General features: G+C 52.5%; 1 protein-coding gene across 2 annotated transcripts in view; it reads left to right on the forward strand.

Annotated features, from left to right (window-relative positions):
• The window catches only part of KDM2A (lysine demethylase 2A), a 71,228-nt gene that overhangs the window by 48,272 nt on the left and 4,209 nt on the right, over window positions 1-18,747 (forward strand). Inside the window, exons 12-22 of one of the 2 annotated variants that reach the window (XM_067532017.1) lie at window positions 423-549; window positions 1,766-2,169; window positions 10,582-10,665; window positions 12,618-12,878; window positions 13,108-13,239; window positions 13,338-13,427; window positions 13,846-14,070; window positions 14,871-15,583; window positions 16,773-16,936; window positions 17,531-17,689; window positions 18,031-18,246. In XM_067532017.1, coding sequence (XP_067388118.1) covers window positions 423-549; window positions 1,766-2,169; window positions 10,582-10,665; window positions 12,618-12,878; window positions 13,108-13,239; window positions 13,338-13,427; window positions 13,846-14,070; window positions 14,871-15,583; window positions 16,773-16,936; window positions 17,531-17,689; window positions 18,031-18,246 — 2,575 coding nt within the window. The remainder of the gene's footprint in view (window positions 1-422; window positions 550-1,765; window positions 2,170-10,581; window positions 10,666-12,617; window positions 12,879-13,107; window positions 13,240-13,337; window positions 13,428-13,845; window positions 14,071-14,870; window positions 15,584-16,772; window positions 16,937-17,530; window positions 17,690-18,030; window positions 18,247-18,747) is intronic. The other variant, XM_067532018.1, reaches the window with a different exon arrangement.

The raw sequence follows: 18,747 nt of genomic DNA on the forward strand, positions 1-18,747 counted from the left end.
CAGAACACGTAACTTACGTAAGATTTTAGCTTGGGGTGAGTCGAAGTGCAGTATTCACAGCTAATGAGTTGTGTAGTGTGCTTGCCTTGCTACTATTCGTGTAATAATGGGTGGGCGGGTTTGTTCAGGGCAAGTGTAGCACAGATCCATGACCCTAAACAAGAATAAAATGCAAATGGCCTAGGAGTGAGCTATGCCTGCATTGCCTGTTGGCAGCTTCCTGCAGTGAGACAAAATGTCAGGATTCTGGAAGCACTCCTCTTATATGCTGTTCCATGTACCTGCAATTCCCACCTCCCAGAAGATCATTCTGGGACCAGCGTGGCTGTGCTTGGAGTGCCGTCACTGTGCTTTTTGGTTGTATTTGGAGTGTAACTGATCCCTTCCCTGAGCTTTGTCTTGCCTCTTTCACCCCTTGGCAGGTCCCAAATAAGTTTCGCTACCCCTTCTACTATGAGATGTGTTGGTATGTGCTGGAACGCTATGTTTATTGCATCACCAGCCACTCCCACCTGACCAAGGACTTCCAGAAGGAGTCGCTCACCATGGGTAAGAACAGCTGGTTGGCCCCAGCTCTTCCTTGTCAGACTGAAGCCGTTTTTTCCACTTCCCTCACTGGCAACGCAGCAGAATGGGGGGATTCAGGAGGTTCACTTCCTCAAATTTCACACTTCCTGTCTTTCCTGTTAGCCGCATTTAAGGGAATCCTGTTCAATGCTAGGGAAGAGGGCAAACAGGATGGAGGAGGCATGATTTTATCAGAGAGTCAAAACAGCAGTCTGGCCTGGAGCTCTCCCTTATCCCCATGAAGTATTAGACCAGCCATCTCTGCTCTAAAGTGCTGCAGATAATCTGGCCCAAGTTGTCACTGTGTATGTGCCCAGTGAAGTGGTCTGCAGGTTCTAGTGAATGGGGAAGGCGAGATGTGGTCCCTGCTGCTGTGTTCATGGGCAGACTCCAGCTGATAATGGGTAAATATTTCCCATGGCCTAGAACCTTGTGGCGTGCTGTATTAAATTGCTGTGTCCATGGGTTTTTATGTTGAAGGTTGCAGGGCCTCTTGCAACATAGCTGGAGCCAGGATCCTATAAAGGGTGATGTATGAGACCTTGCTCTCAAAAGGGATCTGAAAATCATTTCCAGGTTGCCTCTCATCCTAGCTGTAGCATTTCTAGGGCTCAAACATCTACCCAAAGAGTTCCAGCAAAGGCCGTGACTCCTTTTTCCCCAGCAGATTTCAGAGAGTATTTTCTTCAGAAGCTTAAGATGATCAGTCAGGGAGGCCTACTGTTCTCAAACGCCTGCTGTTCTGCAGCATAGAAGAGCTCCATGTCCATTTGATCAGTTTTCCCCAGCAGTGGCATGTGGTGAAATAATGGACAGAGCAGAGATGTTAATGGGACAGCTGTAGGAACAGCAGCATCTGCAACCCTTCTCCTGCCACAGCCTCGATGGGGAGGGGTGCTTTATATGTGGCACTGGCTGGAAATCAGGCTATAGTGCAACTACTTTTCTGCCACTTCCCCGCAGTGGCCGCTCTAGATCAGCCCCATTGGTGTTTCTATTCAGTGTCTTGCTCTGTCCAAGAGCTTGTCATTTTCCTGGTTTTACATGCCATTCTCTCTCTGGTGGTTGAGGGAGATTCCTTCCTGTTGCCTTCAGATGATTAACTTAAAAAACCCTCAATCTGGAGTAGGCAATCTGCTTGGCAGGCCTGTGATTCTGCTCCTCTCACTGCTGTCTCTTCCCCCCACCCCACTGGCAGATATGGAGTTGAGCTGCTTGGAGCCAGGGAACATGGATGAAGAGGATGATGCAGCAGAGAGGGAGCCCAGGCGGCCAGTCACCAGACGGTCAGTCCTTACAAGCCCTGTGGCTAATGGTGCCAACCTAGACTATGATGAACTAAGCAGAGGCTGCAGGAGCCTGCCAGGCCTCAAGAGAACCTTGTCCATGGACTCCTCCTCTGACTCTAGCCGGGGATCCCACAATGGCCAGGCCTGGGATCCCCATGGCAGCAGTCCTTGCAAGTACAGGAAGGTGCATCTGACCCAGTTTGAACTGGAAGGTCTACGTTGTCTGGTGGACAAGCTGGAGTCGCTGCCTTTGCACAAGAAGTGCGTTCCCACGGGCATAGAGGATGAAGACGCTCTCATTGCTGATGTTAAGGTACGTAGAGCCAAGGAATCCCCTGTCCCACTGCTTGCCGTTGTCCATATACAAAAGCAAGGCATGCCAGGAGGCATCTGGCTTGCTGGGGGCAGGACCAGAGAGACTCAGGAGGAATTCCTCCCTGCAGATGACCAGCTTATGCCTGAAACCATGAGGCCTGGTTCTATGATCTAAGCACATTATCAATGGTTATAAAACTACGCCTCCATCACTGAGTCCACTCTGTCTTGGTGACCTAGGAGAGGTGCCCCAAAAGTGTTCTATAAGCTCCAAGGGGTCATTTAGTTCTAAATGTGCTGCCCTCTAACTTGGTGTCCCTTTATCCTGGTATTATGGGACTGATCCTCTTTACTCATATTTAAGAGGTAAAATGTAGGTATTCAATCTACTGAATGATGTTCAGAGCAACTCTGGGCTCAAAGGGGAAAACAGAACCCAACCTAATTTGGATCTGTTTAGGGTTGTAGAGATGCCAGTGTGACTAACGATCTCTACCAAGGCAGTTTTTTCTAGTGCCATCATAGACATGAGTTTGTAAAATCATTTTAGGGCCCGTTTGGTCCATTTTCAGGTGCCCGCTGCAAGAAGGTTGATGGTACAACATATTCTCTGTATTAGCCTTAATCTTCTGTTGGTGGTGAGCCTCTTCCATTCCTCGTTGCCCATTGCAGATGGACTTGGTTGTATTTCTGTTCCGTTGTTTGCCCAAGATATATGATCTCCGGTTTTTCTAGATGGGTTATTATATGCATGTTTCTCCTTTCCACCCTGTTTCCCACCATGAAGCCTATGAAGATGGCCACAGGTCTTTAACCCTTGCATTACTGAAGGAAGAAGGGAATTCCAGCCCACCTTATTCTGAAAACATCAGTCTTGGACCCTAAAACCAGGGACAGCAGGCAGGGTTTCTGTCCTATCCTTCCTCATTGGCTGTTTCCCTGTTACACTAAATATTCATTCTGAAACAGACAAAGAGGCAAAAAAGATGAAAATCTGAAAAAGACGAAGAGCCTTAACTCTCCACAAGTAGTGCTGCCAGCCTTCTAGCCACCCCTTGCCCATACTCCCGCCATCAGCACAAATAGACTAGATTCCCACCCCATTCTGTACAAAGTTTTGCAAAAACTTTCTTCTTCCAGATTGGTGAGGTCAGGTGAGTATCAGGTGGCTGGTCTCCCTGCTGGGGCTGAGTTGAGGGTTTGGTTTAGGGTAGTTATGCTAGTGGAGAGGCGTCTCTGCATAGAGAATAGTACTGTTGGTTGGTTTAACTTTTGATTTCTTTTGCTTTTGTGGCTTTGTCCTGTATGTTGTGTGTAGCAATCTTAACTAATACACATTGTTGTAGTATTGTGATATAAGAATTGTGAAAGCAAAATGTTATCTGCACTCTTGTTCTGAGTAAGGGGTATTTGCTGAGTATCCTTACCCTCTGAATATCAAGTATACTGCCTTTAGAACACCTTGCAGATTGTACCAATATACTGTCCTGTCTTATGAATTGCGTGATGTACCAGCACATTCTAAAGGCCTATCAGTGGATGCTACAGGAGGAGTATAGGAACTTCTTGGCCCATTACCTAGATTTTGTAATCCACAAAACAACTTGGTTGATCATGCCTTGTGGATCAATCAGAAGGACTGCAGTGCAAAAAGAAAAGTAGTGCAGACTGGCCAGAGCAAGCAGTGGAGCTCCTGAGCCACCTGGGCACTTCCACAGAGATCCGACCGCTTGTGAAAGAACTCCTTAGAAGCTAGCAAATAAACTCAGTCCTTATTTTCAAGACTTTTTCTCCACACCAATGAGAGCTAGAAACTTCTTCAAATGAAAACTTAGATTCTGGAGTATCTACTTAGTATAAAAAAATATTAATCAACAAACATCATGATGGAGGAAAAAACCGCTTGGATGAATATTGTCACATCAAAATAACCCAATAATAAACTTTAAAGTCAGCTTTCCCTTAGATGAACTAAAATCTACAGGGTAGTCATCTTTTAATCTCAAATGATTAACTTCCCCAAAAGCTTAAGACTTGAATTAAGCTAAAGGGGCCATTTTTAACAAATTTTAATTAAATCTCTCAATCAGTTTGCTAACTGAAAATCTTCAACATTAAATATTCACTCAGATTGTGCTGAGAATTTGGATGAGATAAGCTCCATTATTTATGGAGAACAAAGGGGTTTTGCTTTATGTAGAAAAATTGAACCAAATCTTAACTTTAGAGCGAAGTATCAGACTTAGGTATTGTGTTTAGTTTGCAAATATCTCTGATCTTCCCATCTCTTTGGGGCCGGTGCTATGACTCTTGCCTGTTCACTGTTGGTTGGTTCAATAACTCCCATATTCAGCATGGTTTGTATTTCTCCCTGCAGAATTGCAGCCATCTTTTTAGAAATACGATGATACCATTGCTGTACCTGAGTGGAGTCCATCAGTGGTGATATGTTGTACCAGTGTTGTTCTTACTGGTCTTTCTAGTGCTCAGTCTTCCCTGGCAATTCTTTGTTCTGTGAGGTGAGACCTCAAGTGAGGTTCTTCCTGGTGTAACCCCAACCTGTCTAGATCTTACATCTTCTCAATTCTTCATCTTTGTCTGGCTCATTGCTCCGCTCCTTAATTTATACCCACTCTCAGAGAAGATATGTTCTCATCACACTTGGCATTTGTCTGTCTGGGATGGCTGTCTGATAACTTATCAGGCTCACTTTCTTCAAACTTTCAGAGGGGGAAGGACAATAAGTAACTTACTCTGTTTCAACACTAAGTGAAATCCTTTGTCCTGGTGTTAGTAGGTTTTGCTTCCTCATTACGCTGGAATTAGGGACTTTCTTCAAATGTTCTTGTGCCAGTTTGCTCATTTGGAAGAAACTATATCTTACCTGAAACGCTTAACTACAGTTCCTAGCTTTCTTTAAGAATGTGTATATAGTCACTAACAACCGCTATATACTGGTTATCGAGATAACTGCATTCTAGAGGTCTTGCAGCATCCATCATTTATGTTGGGAAAGTGGCACCTCCTACAGCTGGAAGAAGCACAAGATGTGTAACCACCTTTTTTCTTATTGAGGGCAACTTTCTGGAGTTTCAGGCCAGGCTTGAATTCATTCCTCTGCAGCCAACAAAATGTTAGTGCTATCCTGTCCTAGGTTTCCTCTTGTTCGTAGATGTCCTGCCTATGGAATGGTGTGTGTCAAACCATGAGGAGCATTCCTCTACAAGCCTTACAGATTATTGGCTCCTACCCTTTGTGGGATTCCCTAATGCATACTCCTGTGTGGTCCCATTCTGGACATAGTTTATACCCTTCACTGGCTTACCACAGACTTCTACCACTTGGAAATACAGAGGGTGAAGAGTGAGACCTTCTGACTAGAACATCAATACTGAGAGGGTTGTATCACATCCATCTTCATCTTTCTCTTAACCTTGCCTCCTCATGCCTTTACTCTCTTCTCCATGGCCTTGTTTTTAGTTTTTACTGACCCCCAAAAAAACCTCTTGGTATGATCCCAGGTCTCTCCTTTCTTGGCCCATGATTGAATCACTACGCAAGCTGTAATGGTTTCACTAAGAAGGCCTATGAGAACTGGAAAACCTTGTCCTCATACCCTATTGGAAGAGAATATTCCTACAATAACCTGCATCATAAAACGGTGATGTGTACTTCAGGAGCTGCATGGATTCCTCAGTCCTCAAACATACAACGTGATGATTTGTAGATTGGTCCAGATCTCTTGTGAAGAACTAACTTCTGAAAACTTTCGTTATCCAGCAGCACTCTTACCTCCTGACCATCATGCAAAGCCTTGTGCATCTGAGCAACACTTACTGGTGCATGTCTAACATCTTGCTCCTCTTGTGATACGTAGCGTAAAATGGCACTTGTGGATTTTTAACAGGGCAGCCATTAGTTTATGTCTCGTCAGGTCACAGTAGTAAATGAGGCTCCTTTTCCCTCCCTGCTTTTTGATCTAAATCTGCTTCATGCTCCCCCATTTTTTCCAATCACCATTGTCACTTAGTCTTCCCACACAATGCTTCCCAAAGTCTGAGGACCTGGTTTCTTAGTGGTGTAGCTGTTCAGTGGGCCTTCAGGGAAGTCTGTTATATCTGCTACCTGCTCATTGGACTTAAGCTATTCATAAACCCAAATCTGGACCTCTTAGTAATTGCAGTAGTAAACATTTATATTCTGGTAGTGCCCAAAGGCGCAACTGGGATTGTGCCTGGAGCTGTACAACACAGAAGAGAGACACTGTTCACCTTTCAGGGTAGGGAATCTGAAGTTCTCATATCTAGGATATCCTCTCTGGTCTGACTGCTGCCAATCTGTAGCAGAGCTAATCATTCATGGTATAGTCTGACTGCTCCCCAGAACTGCTGTATGTGTCACCAATCTGCTGGTTTCTGTTACCTCAGTCACCAAATTAAATCCTCCTTCATTGCCTAATAGTCTGCTACTGCCTTCCCTGCCTGCAGGGTCCATTGTCCACTCATCCTTTGGCCATGCAAGTGTAGCCACCATTTATTCAAAGCAGGTTATAAGCTCTCTTGAACTCCTCCAATAAATCAAGATACATTTATGTTCCCTCCTCACCATTCTCTCTCCAGGTTCTGAGGGTCTAGAGCTGCTCCCTCCTGTCTCTGTTTAAAGAGGTGGCGAGGACTTCAGTTGCTGAAACCCACATCTTTTAAAATGGCCAAACTAGACTTCTGGTCATCACATCCTCCTCTTCTGATACTGGAGCAAGAAGAGCCACTGCTGGGGAGAAAAGGTTGGGAAAGTGAGGAAGTGCTGGAGGGAGCTGGACCTTACTCAGTCCTGGAGGCTGCCCAGAAGCATGGAATAGGCGCCCTCTGCAGCAGGGAGGAGGTCACTGGCTACATGGGAAGTTGTTCCCATGCCACAGGGCATAATGAAATCTGCCAAGGTTGTGGCTTGTGAGAGGTGTTTGGTCTGAGAAAGCAGTCACTTCTCATCTCTCTTGCTATGAAAGGGAGGGTTAAACCTTCCCTATTCACCTGTAAAGTGGAGTAGACAACTGCCCAAACTCTCAAGGATGATAGATCAGGGCCGGGAGATCAAACGTGATGAGGTGAGAGGAGGTAGCTTCCTACAGCACATGATGAATAAGGGAGGTATGTGTATTGAGTAGGTGAGGGCCCTTACCTAATGAAACTGAAGAAACCATTCCCATTGAGGGGCAAGACTGCAGGGCATATTTCACAGGAGGTGCATGTGGTTGGTTGTACTCCATGATGTTCAGACTTCTGCAGAATTGTGCTCCAGCATCTCGGCTTTTGTTATACAAAGCTTCTACCTTTTATGGAGGCAGGGAGGCTCTGCCAAACAAGCACAGTGGAAGCTATGCAGAGATGTCTGCCTGAGTCCACAGCCAGCCTGCAACAGTAGCTCTGAGAGGGACAGTTCACCATGGTGGTGATGCTGATGCCTAACCTAGATGGCAGTTCAAACCACAGCCGTGCTAGCTCCTTGATTATTTTAGCAGGAAACATCCAGCTAATGTGCACTTCCCTTCCATGGCCTTCCCCAGCTGCTCTCCGTGCCCCTTGGGTGCAAAAATATCCAACTGTGCCCTACTCACCTGCCAGACTTTCAGCTTTCCCTGCCAGCTTCTACAAGAGTGAAGGTGCGGGGGCGTGTAATAAATTAAACTGGGGGAGCAGCATACCACAGAATTTAATAGAACTTGATTGGTACCACATTCCTTGTATGTTTCATACTGAAATAACCCCTCCGTTTTTAGCTGAAGCTGTGGCACAGGGTGCTGTGTTGCGATTCACCGGTGATGGGAATGGGAAGGGTGCCCTGGCATATTGTGTAAGTCCGGTTAACCCATATGGCTCTTTGACCTAGCCACCAGAGGAGGAAATACACGTTGAGCTGAGCCGGCAGCTGCCTCCAAAAGTTAGCCGACGTGGTCTCTTGGCTGAAGTCGTAGAGGTTCATGCTTTTAGGACCCGGGTTCAATGCCATGCAGACTCAGTTCGTGTTCAGGGGCGCCTGCAATCAGGCCTGATCTCCCCCTTTCTCATCCCAATATAAACCTCCCCCTCCCCCCCCGTCAGATGCTGTACAGGGGCTGAGTGTGGCTCAGAGGAAGCCCGTGAAGCCCCCCGGTTCAGACAATAGGAAGGCGGCTAGCGAGGGCGTGTTAAGACCAAGAGCGATGCGGGAGCGCTGCGGCGCGCACAAGGGGTTAAGGCTTTCCTGTGGCTCTCTGAAGTCTGCCACACGCCGCCTGCCTGAGCCCTCCGGGTCTGGCCCTGGGTTCTCCGATTGCAGTGGTGAGGGGAGGGGACAGGAGCGAGGGGCTCTTGGGGCAGGCCTGGCCGCCAATCAGCGAGCAGCCAGCCGCTGGTCCCTGCCTCCTCTGACTCTGCAGCAGAACCGAGCTGCCCTCTGCGCGCTGCCTCGCTCGCTCGCTCTTTCTCCTCTGCCATCTTCCGCTGCAAAGCATTGCTGGGAGCCGCATGTGGGTGACGCAGCAGCATTGTCTGCAGCCAGGCACAGGAAGCGGCTGACGGACGGAGGGCCGGCCTCGCTGGAGGAGCGAGCTGCCGCTGGGGCAGCTGCCTGGGGGGGGGGGGAAGGAGGGAGGCAGGGCGGCTCTCGGGGACATGTCCCCCGAGGAGGGGGGGCTTGGCCGATTGGCACCGTGAATCCGAGCGAGGGAGCGCCCCGCAGCTCGCCGCGCAGGCACGGAACAAAGGGGCTCGCAAACTTCCCCCCCCCCCCCAGCCTCGGCAGCGCCGGAGGGACGTGGCACGCAAGGTCAGGCAGTCAGCCAAGCTTCTTTGGGGGGGGAGACGGGGACGGGTGGGAACCGGGCGAGTGGGGGCTCAGCTGCCATCCACGTTGCCGCAGAACAATGCTGCTGGCGCTGCTCTGTGAGATCCTGTCCCACCCTCCCGGAACAGCTCCTCGGGCTTTCCCCTCGCCTCTGGCTGGGGTCTGCTGGCTTAAGCGGGGTCGCTGCACCTTTCTGGGGGTGTTCCGGGGTGGGAACCTCGCCTCCCCTCCCCTCGCCTCTGTCCGAGCATTTTCCGCTTGTGCTAGCGATCCGCGCAGCGGGGCGTTCCCCCGCCCCAGATCACAGCCCACGGGGCATATTTCGGGTCCCCCGCCCCGATGCCTTGCTTGGTTAGATGGTGGAAGAGGGTGTTCCCCCTCCCACTCAGCACGGTGTGCGTGCCTGAACAGCCGCCTCCTGGAGTGCCCGCGGCCGGGGAGTGTGCGTTTCCCTTCCCTGCTCTGTTAGGCATTGAGGCGTGTGTGTGAGAGAGAGAGAGAGTGAATGCCCCAGACCCTGACCTCTCCTTTCAGTGCGTGCTCATGGGAAGGCTGGCTGGGGGAGGACAGTCTGGCTGTGAGCAGCACGCTGTGCTTCTCTGGTGTGCAGGCAGCCACTTCCTCCCGCCCCGCAGCCTTCTCAGAAGGGCGGGGGAGTAACTGGAAAGCAGCCCTCCCCGGCAGAGGCTTCCTTTGCAGGGGGGGATGTGAGCCCAGCCCATGCCCTGTTCCCTCCTGGCAGCAGGAAGCACCGCAGGTCCCTGGCTCACGGGAATGCCAGCGGGAGGTTCCTGAAAACGTAGCCATAGCAACACCCAAGTAAATAAAGCACATCTGCAACGGCAGTCTGGGTGGGTGGAGTGGAGAGCGGAGGCAGGAGGCTTGGCACAGGGAGCCCAGGAGTTCTCCCGGGGGAATGCAGGCACCTGTCGCTCGCACCTGGCCTTAGGATGATGTCCTGGAGTTAAAGGCGGGAGAGCCGGCCCTGGGGACATTCCCAGAAGCCTCTAAGCCCCAACGCCTTTTGGAACTGTTCATTACTGTCAAATCCAAATGGGAAGGCAGAATGGAAAGAAGCTTCTAGCTACCTGGCACCCAGCACAGGGCTTTACAATTTCCTTGTGAGATTCACTGCCTCGTAAACCAGAGCAAGGGCTGTCTGTCCTGCACTCTGTTGTTTCAAGCATTTGAATTACAGGGAAGAGTCATTCTCCAGCTCCGCAACTGGGGGGAAAGGAGCTGGGTTTACTCTCCTGTGCCCCACACTGTTTCAAAGGAACTAGTTTTCACACCCACACTCTCATCTCAGTGTAGTCTGCCAGGGACTGCTGGGTTGAAATGGCTAGATGATAACTATCACTTGTGTAGATCAGCTCTGCTAACGATGAACAGGTGTCTGCTGTGGTGAGGAACTGGTGGGGGTAGGGTGGAGGACATCTCTTCCCCAGCCACTGCAGCAGTGTTGAAAAGGAATGTTCTCTCCCTGGCATCTGGACAAATCCAGGCTGGCAGCAGTTTCTTGTTCCCTTGCTTACCTACTTGTGCTTCTGTTTGTCTCCTTCCTTTTCTCTTCCTGACTCTCCATTAGCTGCTGCTGGAGGAGCACGCAAACAGCGACCCCAAACTGGCACTTACAGGAATCCCTATCGTCCAGTGGCCCAAGAGAGACAAGGTAAGAGACGGGGCTGTCACATATCCCAGCCAACTGCTGGCAGTTCAGGTTTCATATAGCCTCTCTCCTCCCCACTGCTTCTGCTGAGGAGTCTCCAGTGGTGGAAATAGAGCAGAGAGCCCTGTAGCCTGATTGCCCGGAGACCCTCCAAGCAGCCCTTCCCAGAACCACTTAAATGCGGGAATGTAGATGGGAGGAGGTGTCCTTAGAGGGTGGCAGGAGAGTTGCAAGATTGGAGAAAGTGGTGCTGTCACATTCTGCACTGCAACTGAAGTGCAAAGTGCAGAAGTTAAAGATAAACATAAACCCGAGTCTGCATCCACAAGCAAACACCTCTGAGCCCGTCAACTTTCCTTAGGTGGCTGGCTTGGAGCAGAGTCTGGGCCTCCCACAGATACTCTTTACCTAGTGTCTGCTGTCTTAAAAAGCCCACATCAGGGTGAAGCAGGCTTCTTCCCCTTTCTTATGGGAATCAGTCCCTGCTGTGCTCCTGCCAAGGAATTCTGAGGCCGGGGCTCCAGGCTTCAATCTCAGGGGGGAGGCAGACTTGGAGCTCCGGGCTTCAGCCCTATGGGGTGGGGGCTCACGGCCCCCCAGTTGAAAACCGCTGCTATACATGAATCTGAGTGTGTTGGTCTGAATGCACCAGCTATTCATACACAAACAGGATTTGCCACTCTCCGCCATTTCCATCCAAAGTTTGCCATCCAGGTGTGGAGCCAAGTGATACCATGTGACTTATTTGTTGAGTCACTTGCCACTAATGGCAAGTAGTCATGGGAAAACTTTATGAAAGCTCCCATAGGCTAAATGTTTGCATAATCTATTTGGCGAATACATGGGAATAAGCAATAAGGCCTAGATTTTTAAAAGATAAATGGGAGTTAAGTACCTAAATTTTTAAATCTCTCTGTGTTCATAAGTCAGAATTAGATGACCAAAAGGGAAGGAGAGTGCTGGAAAATGGGGCCCTCTCTAACAGAAATGATTGCCTTGGCAGTTGGCCAAGTAGTTTGTCTGTCTTCCTAGCTCCTGACTTGGAGAAAGGCAGATGCAATAAGCCCCCCCACCCAGCACCTTTGGCCAGGTGGGTCTGCATCTTACCCCAGCTGGAGATTAGTTTATGCCCATAGTTCCATGAGGGTTGATGTTCTGTCCCTTTTGTTTAGGCTACTCTCACTAGGGGTGTTGCTCTTAGAAATGTCCAAATAGTGGCCTGTTGGTAGAGACTTTGGGAACTGCACTGCTCCAAGGGCCAGCACATCAATATTCAGGCCTGGACCAAAAAGCCATGCTAGCTCAAGACCACTGACCAGCCCTAACAGGCTGAGGTGGATGCCGCTAAGGGTTGAAATCCCAGCTTCCCAGCAGTATAAAGCACTCACAATTGGTGAATTTGCTGCAATTGTGTGGAGAAGATTCTTACGAAGGTGCTTAGCGGCTGGGCTAGTTATAAACCGTTTCAGATTTGGCATGCTTTCCCAGGCTCGACAAACAGGTCTCACCAGGGGGAGGCTGGAAGGGGACAAGCCGCTCTCTAAGGTCATACAGATGTAGGGGCCCCTTTATAGCTCTGACTCAACAACTGGAAGAAGAGATTGGTGCAAGGGTTGGGGAAGATGGTAAGTGCTTCAGACAGTCGTTCTCCTTCCTTGGCTCATGGTATGAAAGTACAGACTTCCCACCTGTCTCTGGGGTGTAGCAGTTTAGTGGCTAGGGATCTAATCCTACCTTTACTTGGATACGTCTGTTCCCAGCTCTGTAAAACGGGGATAACACTGACTGGGCTGAATCTGTGCAGTCCTTTTGAGATCAGCATGCAAGATGCTGAAAGATGTGAGACATAGGCTGGCTGAGATGCTCCTGCTGCCCCAACATGATAGACTGAAAGCTGTGAGTCATGAACCTTCCAATCTTTGACCTCTCATTTGTGCTTCCCTTGCTATCTAAAGCTCCAGGTCCGGCCGAAGGTGCGTCTGCCTACCATCCCCATCACCAAGCCTCACACCATGAAGCCAGCCCCACGCCCAACGCCTGTGAGGCCCACAGTGTCTCCGATAGTGTCAGGAGCACGGCGGAGGCGGGTGCGGTGCCGTAAATGCAAGGCCTGCATGCAGGGCGAGTGCGGCATGTGCCACTACTGCAGGGACATGAAGAAGTTTGGGGGTCCTGGTCGCATGAAGCAGTCCTGCGTCCTGCGGCAGTGCTTAGCGGTGAGTTCTGCGGCAGGTTAAATGTGGGAGTAGGGGAGCAGAGGCAGGCCACTTGGGGACAAGGATGGAGGGGAATCTGCTTGAGCCTTCCACTCCAAATCTCCCAAGTTTGACAGAGCAGGATTTGGGGCAACACAAGGGAGCTCCTGGAACTAACTGTCCCCCAAGCATGAGGGCACGTCCTTCAGGGTGCCCGTCTCCCTGGTTTCACTCTTGGCTTCCTTTGTAGCCCAGGCTGCCTCATTCGGTCACATGCGCGCTTTGCGGGGAGGTGGATCAGAACGAGGATTCACAGGACTTTGAGAAGAAGCTCATGGAATGCTGCATCTGCAATGAGATCGTTCACCCTGGCTGCCTGCAGGTGAGTGGGGCGTGGGGGGACGGCTTTCTGGGTCCACTCTCATAGGGAGGACGGGGCTGAACTGCGGTGCCTAACCACTTGATAACTCCCATTTGTAGATGGATGGGGAAGGACTGCTGAATGATGAATTGCCCAATTGTTGGGAGTGTCCGAAGTGCTACCAGGGTGATGACTCGGAGAAGGGCCAGGTAAGAGGAGACCTGCTTGCATTGGGGGGGGGGGTGGAGTATGGGAGCACTTGGATTGCCCTCTAAACACACACCCACTCAGCTCTTCTCAGGTGGGGAGATCTGGGGGAGCAGGGAGCCCACCTGGGTGTGGGATTCTGCTCACTCTGGACACACGGCTGCAGGGAGAATTGAGGAGGCTCCACTGGGGTTCTCATGCCACGAAGCCAGGCACGTGTGTGCGTATATGCATGGCCACATGGGGTCAACAGGAACCAGAGGGCACTGAGTGCGGTGTCAAGCAGATGGGCACTGGTGAAGCTGGCGGCACCTTGGTGGGGCCAGGCAGCTGGTGGGCACTGGTGGAGCTGCGTGTTGCTAACTTGCAGTGGAGCAGGTTCATAGTTCTGCCATCTCCACCCACCCGCCGCGTTCACAGAGAGCCCGTCAACAAAAAAACTCCAGCATCCTGCAGAAGAAACGGCTCCTCAAGGGGCACTGGCGCCCAGACTCTGCCACCAAGCAGCGAGCAGACTATGTGCGGCGCCGGCTGGCCAAGTGGAGGCTGGCAGCGCTTCCTAGGCAGCAGAACTACGGTTACCAGATCATACGTAGAACTGTGCCTGTTGCCCCAGAGAACAGTGTCCCAACAGAGGCAAGCAAGGTGGGGACCCTCCTGCAGGGGCTAGGCTGCAAGTCGGGAGGAGATGACTGTGTCCAGTCTGGGTGCCGGGCTCAGCAGTGGGAGGGGGCAGGTTTCCCATTGGCCTCAAGGACAAGCAAAGTCTTGTGGCTTAGCCCTTCCACCACCGCTCCCTTAGGCAAAGTAGCTCAGGGGGGAACGGCTGGGAGTTGAGCAGCCCTGAAAATCAGGCCACTTATTCGGGTGGCCGGGTGTGGATTTAGGGGCTGAACTCTGATCATGTAATCCTGAAAACTGACACTGTTCCCAGCCCCTCCTGTCAGTGTGACTCCCAACAGTTTGACAGAGTCCCCTGTGCAGGTGGGTTTGCAAAGGGTGGAGGGGCTGCTAGCCCCATCCTGGAAACCAGACACGAGTTAAGCACTTTGGGAGGGCCCGGTAAGCGTGCCATGGCCTGGGGGCGAGGTTACGGTGAAGAAGATGCCCACAGCCTGGATGGTTGGCTTGAGCCCTGCTGTGCTTTCAGTTGTAACACCCTCTGCTCCCTGTCCTGGTTTCTACAAATCAGTGCTGGAGAGCAGACTTGCCATGTGGACAGTGTTGGGCCCAGGGTGGGGAGGAGCTCTCTGTTGCCCTTCCTGCACATACTGGGTGTTATCGACACAGTCCCCACTGTTCAGTGCCTAGAGAAGGTGCTGTTGCCCAGGTGAGTGGGGGCGATGTGCTCCCCCGGGGTCTTGCCTGCTACATTGTCGGGGGCCGCTGCCTAGGCTGGACACTGACGTGTGAGGTCCTAACTCCCCTCTCTGGCCGCTTCGCAGAAGCGGAAGATGGAGGAGAGTGACGAGGACACAGTGCAGGCCAAAGTCCTGCGGCCCCTGCGGAGCTGCGAGGAGCCCCTGACGCCCCCGCCGCACTCGCCCACCTCCATGCTGCAGCTGATCCACGATCCAGCGTCACCGCGGGGCGTGGTGACGCGCTCGTCGCCGGGGGCCGGCCCCAGCGACCACCACAGCGCCAGCCGGGACGAGCGCTTCAAGCGGCGGCAGCTGTTGCGGCTCCAGAACACAGAGCGTACCATGGTGCGGGAGAAGGAGAACAACCCCAGCGGCAAGAAGGAGCTGTCAGAGGTGGAGAAGGCCAAGCTGCACGGATCCTATCTCACGGTCACGCTGCAGAGGCCCGCCAAAGACCTGCACGGCACCTCCATTGTGCCCAAGCTGCAGGCCATCACCGCCTCCTCCACCAATCTGCAGCACTCTCCCCGTGTGGTCGTGCGCCACTGCCCGGCCAGGACGCCCCAGCGGGCCGGGGAGGAGGAGATGGCCGATGAGGAGGGGGCGGCTGAGGACGAGGAGGAGGAGGAGGAAAGTGCGGAGGAGGGCGGGGTGGTCCGGCTGAACGGCAGAGGTGGCCGGGCGCAGGACGGCGAGGAGAGCTGGATGCAGCGCGAGGTGTGGATGTCTGTCTTCCGCTACCTCAGCCGCAGGGAGCTGTGCGAGTGTATGCGGGTGTGCAAGACCTGGTACAAATGGTAAGTGGGGCGTGGTGTCACCACCGCCTTCTTCAAAGGCATAGGACCCCCGCCAGCTGGTTGGTACCAAATGAGAGAGAAATGGGGGGGGGGAGGGTTGTTCCAGGGTCAAGCACGGTACCCTTGCAACTAGTATGTTTTGGGCCCCTTGCAGAGGTGCTATTTCCCATTGGTTCTTGACTGTGGTGTGCTGGTGCTGGAAGCTTCCCCTGCTTCTGTTTTTCATACCTGCTCTCCCAACCTTAAGAAATACCCCTCTCCTGGAATGGTGCCACTGGGCCATAACCAGCCAGTGTCCTCTCCATCAGAGTATTTCCTGAATTCCTGTCCTGCCTGCCATCCTTGCTAGTGCCCCATAGGACCAATCCTGCACTCTCATCACCTGGCCTATGGCTGATCGTGACCTGCGTCCACCACCCCTCTCCTGGTGGCTTTGCCGAGCTATGTCTCAAGGCTGCACAAAGCCACTGAGGATTTGGGCTTGATGCTGTTGCAGTGAAGTCTCCCATGGGGTCCTGAATATCTCTTAGCCCCGCCAGTCCCCAGTCGTGATGGGCAATGGCGTTTGCCTGTTCTACCCAGCGGCCTTTTTATCTCATCTCAGGCTCCCATCAAAGGCAGTGGAGGTGCCTGTAGCTTTTGTGAGGAGAGCTGGGCCCACATGCTTCCTCCTAGCTAGTGAGGCAGGGAGCAGGGACCGCGTCTGTTCCAACCCCTCAGAGGAGGGGCCATCCTCAGAGACCTCAGTGCCTGCAAAGGCCACAAGCACACTTGATCCCCCAGGCCTGCCAGGGTTGTAACCTGTGAGTTGCTGCCCCAGCGTGGCTTCTCTTCTGGGCGTTCGTTCCCCCGTTCTTGGTGTGGCCAACAGTGCTGAAATGATGGACTGCCCTGCTGCTGCTTCCTGGGGCAGCCCAACACTGTGCTGGGGAGTGAGCGTACAATTGGGTTCAGGAATGGCTCCTCCCGCACAAACTGGAGTGCGTCTAGAGAGAGGAACTGGGATGGGTAGGAACAATCCTCTCTAAGAGCCTGCCACAGTGTGGCTAGCGCAGCTGGCAGGGGGCTCACCTCCAGCCCTTCGGAGCATGTTACCACTGGAGCTCCCTCGCTCATTTGGCATGTAGCAGTCTGCATCGGGTGGGGCCATGGGCTTTTCCCGCCCCACATGCATGTCTCTCTGCATCAGGTGCTGCGACAAGAGATTGTGGACGAAGATCGATTTGAGCAGATGCAAGTCCATCACTCCCCAGGCTCTGAGCGGCATCATCAAGAGGCAGCCGGTCAGCCTCGACCTCAGCTGGACCAATATCTCCAAAAAACAGCTCACCTGGCTTGTCAACAGGCTGCCAGGTGAGCGGGGCTTGTGCTTTTTTAGGGGGGGACCCTTCTCTCTTCAGCACATGGGTTGTAATGCTGAGGGCAAAGCAGAACATCCCTGTGCTGGAAGCCCCTGGTGTGGAAGCCCTGCCACCACTCTGAATAGCCAGCTGGCAATGGGTGCCATAGCCCTGTGCCCTTTGCGGGTGTCAGAGGTAATCTAGGATTGGTGCCATGTTCATGTATCTTCAGGGTGTCTCATGGCACTGCCCACTCCCTGGAGTCCTGGTGAATCTTTGAGTTTTGTGGGGAATCCAGCTGTAGCAATTAGTTTCCTGTGTCCTCCACTGTGTCCTCACATCTCCAGGAGATTTGGAGACATAGCGGAGAACCCAGGAAACCTCCCCTTCCCCTGGACCTTGCCAGGATGAGATGGGAATTCAGGTTCTGTGTACGTCCCATCCTGGTCTTCTGTCCCTCAGGGGTGAGCGAGAGGTGAATTCATCAGCATGTGTTGGCGGGGGTGTGGGCAAAGGGTCCTATATGTCTCAGGTAAGGAAGGAAGCTACAGGAGTGTCTTGGAGTTCAGGGCTTTCTCGACTCACTGTCTCACCCTCTTCCTGGCAGGCCTGAAAGACCTCATCTTAGCAGGCTGTTCCTGGTCAGCAGTCTGCGCACTCAGTACCTCCAGCTGCCCCCTTCTCAGGACCCTCGATCTTCGGTGGGCAGTAGGAATCAAGGACCCTCAGATCCGGGACTTGCTCACACCTCCAACAGACAAACCCAGTATGTTGGTCCCTGGGTCATGTGGGGGATGGGCGCTGTGGTTGCACAAGGAGGGCCCCGGGTGGGACCATGTTTGGGGGCAGGGGCTGTGGTTACCGAGAGTCTCCAGGGGGCCAGTATTCAGGGAGTGCAATGGGACCTGTGCTTGTCACGGGATGGGGGGATCAGTATTCTGGGGGCTGTGGTCTCCAGGCAGGGTTGCAGGGTGGATGGACTGCACTGACTTAGTAGAAGTTCACCTCATGGTGCAGGTGATGAAGGGGGAGGTGCTGGCCTGTAACAGGAGAGATTGCAGCTGGGAGTGGCCATGACGTGACTCTCTTTTCCACCCTCTTCTGCAGGTCAAGACAATCGCAGCAAACTCCGCAACATGACGGACTTCCGGCTGGCCGGCCTGGACATCACCGATGCCACGCTCCGGCTCATCATCCGCCATATGCCCCTGCTCTCACGACTCGACCTTAGTCACTGCAGCCACCTTACAGACCAGTCGGCCAACCTCCTAACGGCCGTGGGGTCTTCCACGCGCAACTCGCTCACCGAGATCAACATGGCAGGTGCTGCAGCTTCTGCACCCCTACCTGGCGCCAGACAGGGTCACTGCTCCACCTTCATTTACCCTTCCTTAGGGGGTTCCACGCTGCTGGGGGGCAAGGGAGGGTTGGTTTTCATGTTGGCTCAGTTGTGGCCTTCACCCTAGTCCTGCTCCAGAGATGAGTGAGCTGCAGCTGTTCAGCAATACACAGCAGCTAGGACTCTGCTCCCAAGGCTAAATGAAGGGCGTGGGCTCACGTGGCAGCATTTCCAGTGCACCAGGTGTTCCGCAGCATCTGCTACAGTAGGCTTGCGCTCTGAAATCCCCACTCTCCCATTTGAAACACGTTAAGCCTATAGCCCTTATGGCCAGCAGGGCTGCTCGGCATTCCCATTCCGTGGGCAAGCTCCCAAACGCATGAAACCCTTCATTCCACATGAGAGTGATCAAAACAATAGTTCAGAAGTGACTCCCTGAGCCGCCCGGATGCCAGGCAGCCCTGCTTCCAGCCTCTCTGGCATTC

Source organism: Emydura macquarii, unplaced genomic scaffold (assembly GCF_026122565.2).
Source record: "Emydura macquarii macquarii isolate MOO-44397 ecotype Brisbane River unplaced genomic scaffold, CSIRO-AGI_Emac_v2 contig_3235, whole genome shotgun sequence".
NCBI lineage: Eukaryota > Metazoa > Chordata > Testudines > Chelidae > Emydura > Emydura macquarii.